The following is a 5,172-nucleotide window of genomic DNA, read 5'->3' as shown; positions in this document are numbered from 1 at the left end:
CACATTAAAATAATTTAAAACTATTAAAAATATATTAATTTAAAATAATTTTTTTTTATTTTTTTAAAAACATTTTTAAAAATCAGAGGCAAACAAATTAGGTAATTACACCGTACAGGGTCTCGCCGAACTGAACAGAAACTGCCGTGCTAGACCTGAGTCATGCCCATTGCCCGGTACATTATTTGAAGTGGCCCACCCACGCACTCAATGTTAGGAATGCAATCATGAGCACATGTATGTGCAAACAAAAATTCAAGTATGGTCTTTTTCTTTTTAATTCTCCACATTTTCGAGAATGTTCTTGCAGGAATTGAGATAAAATGGAAGCTGTCCTGGAAAAACAGGAGAACCGTTAAATAATTAATTTCTTGCAACTAATGTAAGATGTCCTGTATTGAGTCCCGAACGAGTAATTACTACTTATTTTTTTAATTTCAGAAATAATAACAAAATCGAACAAAAGAAGTGGAAAAATAATCCACTGATCAGTAAATTAATGGCTTTAGCATAATATGTAGCCCTCCCTCCGTCAATCATAAAGAAATGGTGGAGCTTTACGCGATCGCATTACACCACCCACTTCCCACCCACCCACCAACCCACCCACCCAGAGATTCTGCCTCCATCCCTCACCTGTTGCAAAATCATCCCCTCTACTCCTCCTCCTCCTCCTCCTTGTTCTAGTATAAACACGCAACAAAGCTCAAATAAATATCTCCTAGCTTTTCTCTCCCCCATTTCGTTCCTCCGCTCTTCACAAAGGACCTTCCCTTCTGTAACCATCAGACAAGAAAAGAAAGAAAGGAACAAGACAAAAAGAAAAACTAAACCGTTCAAGTTTTCAGATCCGCTTTTGTCAGTTACAGCTAGACAAAATTACCGGATATTTCTCTCACCCCTTTCTTCTTGTTCTTGTTCTTCTTTTTTTTTAACTGACTGACCCCAAGAAAAAAATTAAAAGATAAAAGCTTAACAGAAACGGTCAAGCCCAAAACCACATCATGGGAAACATCAGCAGCAACAACGTTAACGGCCGAAGGAGACACGGAAGCCGGCGGAGCCACCCTCCACCGCCCCCACCAGCATCCCCGCAGCCGGAAATCACGCCCAGCCGTTACGTTTTCACGGCGGCAACGCCTTACCCTTCGCAATACCCTAACCCTAACCCTAACCCCCCACCATATTATCAGTACCCTGGGTACTATCCACCCGCGATGCCCATGCAGTCGCCAGCTCCGTACGATCACCGCAACCGGGTGGACCAACCAGCGGCTCATTGGGTAGGAGGGAGGTACCCAATGATGCGCCAACCGGTTCCTTGTGTAGAGCACCAGAAGGCGTTCACTATAAGGAACGATCTTAATTTGAAGAAGGAGAGTTTGAGGCTTGAACCAGACGAGGAGAATCCAGGGAGCTATCTTGTTACTTTCACATTTGATGCTACTGTTGCTGGAAGGTAAAGGGTAAAGCTTTATTTTTTAAATTGTTTTTGTTTTGTTTTGATGTAGTGCTTTTATTATTGAATGTAAAGAAAACTTTTTCAAGAGGTTTTGTTGGTCTTTGTTTGATAGGATTACTGGTTTTGTTTGTGGAAGGAACATCTTTTAAAATGTAATTTGACTCTTGCAAGACTTTGACTTGAGAGGATTTTGAATGAGCACTTGATTTGGCTTTGGTAATTTCTATCAGAGGATGGTGAAGTTAAAATAAAGTATTGGTCGTTGATTCTTTGGTTTAACTTTCTACTATCCATCATTGTTGAGGATTGTTCTTGGAGTGACTTCCCTCTAATAAATGTTCAATTGTTATAGTTATTCCACGGATGTAAAGGTAGCAAGTAAGTGCTAGCTTGACGTTAGGAATGAACTTATTATGGATTGCATTACATGCAAGTAAGGATTTTGTGTTCAGCATAGCTGGAGATTTGTACGATGATTTGACTGCTTGAAGGAAATGGTTTAACAAACTGAATTTGAAACTTACCGTTAAGAGCAGTAGAGGTTGCTTTTGTTGGAATTTAATTGTTTTTGGGCAAGTTATGGATTCATGGGTAATTCAGAGGATTGTCATAATCAAGGTCCCTGGGCCTGCTTAGGACATCATCTTGTCTTAAATTGGGATTGGTTAGACAATTGGTGAGATGATGAATTTGGGGTTACTACCAAATGACTGTAGTGAACCATTGCAACAGATATCTTGTGCTAAATGGGATTTAATCATGGCCGATGAATAGATTTGGTTTTTACTCTTCTAACCCACCTAAATAGGTGCAGTCTTGGTGCGGTGTTAAAATAGACTTGCATCCATGAAATTTGGGTTTTGAATTTTGAGAGGATCCATTTTGTTCAATCATGTTAAAGGGTTGGAAAGCTTGTAAAACATTTTTTTTTAACACCTTTTTGATGATATGATGTTATTGGATGATGAACCATTTACTTTGAGTGGCATCCACACAAAGAAAAACAAAGTTGCATCCCTTTAATGTTCATTGTGGCATATGAAGCTCAGTACCAAAAAATGTAATATTTATTAGTTGGATGTTGTTTGTAAGAGTTTCAATAGTTTAATTGAAGTCGAGTTACAAAGTACCATTTCCATATATGTCACTCTTTTAGCTGGATTGTGTGCTATAAAAGGAGAATGTTCAGTGAAAAAGTCTTGGTAACATTCTCATAATAATCATGTAGCATCTAGCTTTAGCAACTCATAAACAAAGGGAAATGGTAAATAATTATCTCTTTGCTCAGAATCATTTCCTTATTACTAGTTGGCATTGTCATGTGATCTTATTTATTTATTTATCATGGATGCTTTCTTGGAGCTTTCTTTTGAAAGACATGGGGATAAATGCTGATCCAACTAAGCTGTGAATTTTGGCTTGTATTCATTTTATCGGGAATGTCTGAATGTTTTTTTTTCCTCCTAGGCACTTCTTGTTATTAAACATATGGTATTAATTCCTTACAAAAATCGCATTCCTTTGATCTGCATACAGCCTCACTATTATTTTCTTTGCGAAAGAAGGTGATGATTATGTCCTGACACCAACAAAGGCAGACCTTCCACCAGTGACAGTAAATTTCCCACAAGGTCTGGGCCAGAAGTTCAGACAGCCTTCTGGAACAGGGATTGATTTCACCTTGTATGAGGGGAAGGAGTTGTTACAAAAGGGTGAGATGGATGCCTATCCTCTAGCAGTACAGGCAGAGGCATCCCCTGCAAATCATAATGGAACAGAAGGAAACCAGATGTCTGGAGCTATGAACTCTCTGTTAACTCAAGCAGTATTTGAGAAGGAGAAAGGAGAGTACCAAGTGAGGGTGATGAAGCAGATCCTCTGGATTAATGGGATAAGATGTGAGCTTCAGGAGATATATGGGATTGGAAATTCAGTTGAGGGTGATGTTGATGCAAATGACCCTGGTAAAGAATGTGTCATTTGCCTGTCAGAACCACCGGACACCACTGTTCTTCCTTGCCGACACATGGTAAGCTTCTCCCTCCTTCTGTGTGCGCGCGCGCGCGCGCGTGGGGGGGAAATACAAGGAAGTGATGCTCTTCACCCACAGTTCATATTTTAGGGAATTGCTTTTCAACCAAAAACTATTTATCGTTTTGGAATTTTGTTCTTTTAAGTTGTGAAAGCTACAGAAAACTGTTTCCATAAACATCATATAGCCACGGGCATGACCGTGACCCTTTCCCTGCTGTTTGTGTCTATATCCAACAACAGGCATTTGCAAAAAAAATGCTTCATTAAAAGTCATGCGAGTTCCATGTGATGGTTCAAGACTGAACTGTCTGGAATGTGTGTATTATTGCTGGTGCATTTAGAATATCTCCAAGGTGAATTTCATCTGATAGGCCTAAATTCTTCTAGATGAATTTCCATTTCAGTGGTTATCTAAGTAATCTGGACTCAGAAATCTGGTAGATATCTTGTTGGTGACACATTGGCCGATTCTTTCTTTCTTTTTTTTTTTCACCATTCTTTTCTCCCACCTTGCAGTGTATGTGCAGTGGCTGTGCAAAGGTTTTGAGGTTCCAAACAAATAGGTGCCCCATTTGCCGGCAACCAGTTGAAAGGCTTCTAGAAATAAAGGTCAACAACACTCCTGATGAATGACTAAAGAGTTGCTGCTGGCACTTGTATTTGTATGGTAGTTTGTCGATCTTTTCTCCGATCCTGTTTTTTCTTTTGGCTTCAGCATCTTGTTTTCCTTTCAGATTTCCTGCTTCTCCAATAATCAAACAGGAAAATATGCAATGTGGGATGGTTAAAATACCGGCATTGTGCCAAATATGCAAGCCAATGCCTCCAGCCTGCATTTGGAAGTCTTTAGTGGCAGCTTCACAGAATTTTTAAGAAATATAGTATATGTTTGGTTTCTCAGCACTGTTGTTTTAGACTGTCTTCACGGAGCTCTACTTTCGGAATGGGTTGGATTAAAAGAAGCTTGGTCACTGGGCATGTGCTCGGTTGTGTTCATAGGAAGTATTTTCCAAGCGGATTGCTGAGATGAGGTCATTATTGTCATATGATGACGGTCAACCACAAAACATGCGATCGATGCAAGATGCAGGTTGTCTTCTGACCGCAATACTTAATTTTCGGGAAAGGTGTGGGATTCCTTGTAAATCCTATGATGTTACAAGGTTGTCTTAGCTCCGTTCTTAGTTTTGCTTGTGGCCATAATAGTTAAAGAGTGGGCGGGTTTTAGCACTCTACGCCGTAGTGCTGTGATAGGAAAGTATAATTTTGATAAGAGTTCATACCTTAATTCTAGATTGACGTGCCATGTTTTATTGCCTTCAGAGAACCCTAGTTAAGTCAAATATTGAATAAGTTGGATTTCACTATTAAATAAATGTGCAATATGAATGTTACATAGTCCAACAAATATCCCCTGCAGGAGAAGAACAGCCTCCATTAAAATTATTGATTACGGGTTGATTATTTATAGATGAAGTATGGAACTAATAGTCAATATAAATGCATATAGTTTGTGTTTGAGAGTATGATATATAATTTGTGTATGAGAGTATGGTAGTAAAAAGTGTTTTGAGTTTAATTATAAAATTATAAATATAACTTCATGAGTTGCTATTTAGTATTATTGCAACTGAAAAATTTAATAGTTTGTGATGGTTGGGCAAGAAAAAAATGTA

At 38.8% G+C, this 5,172-nt stretch overlaps 1 protein-coding gene across 1 annotated transcript; it reads left to right on the top strand.

Moving 5' to 3' along the window:
* Nucleotides 1-419: 419 nt before the first annotated feature.
* LOC105117334 (probable E3 ubiquitin-protein ligase LOG2) lies at nt 420-4,900 on the top strand. Its single transcript, XM_011014954.1, has 4 exons — nt 420-1,459; nt 2,999-3,491; nt 4,013-4,105; nt 4,231-4,900. Exons 1-4 carry the CDS (start codon nt 1,005-1,007, stop codon nt 4,282-4,284), a joined length of 1,095 nt encoding a protein of 364 aa, XP_011013256.1. The 5' UTR covers nt 420-1,004; the 3' UTR covers nt 4,285-4,900.
* The last annotated feature ends 272 nt before the right edge of the window (nt 4,901-5,172 follow it).

Source organism: Populus euphratica, unplaced genomic scaffold, assembly GCF_000495115.2.
Source record: "Populus euphratica unplaced genomic scaffold, PopEup_1.0 scaffold1296.1, whole genome shotgun sequence".
Classification (NCBI taxonomy): Eukaryota; Viridiplantae; Streptophyta; class Magnoliopsida; order Malpighiales; family Salicaceae; genus Populus; species Populus euphratica.
Note: the sequence above shows the minus strand (reverse complement) of the source record. Positions and strands in the feature narration are given on the sequence as shown.

Coding starts and splice junctions, on each gene's coding strand:
- LOC105117334 (XM_011014954.1), top strand. CDS start 1,005: ATGGGAAACATCAGCAGCAACAACGTTAACGGCCGAAGGAGACACGGA. Junction 1,460..2,998: donor GATGCTACTGTTGCTGGAAG/GTAAAGGGTAAA, acceptor ATCTGCATACAG/CCTCACTATTATTTTCTTTG. Junction 3,492..4,012: donor TTCTTCCTTGCCGACACATG/GTAAGCTTCTCC, acceptor CCCACCTTGCAG/TGTATGTGCAGTGGCTGTGC.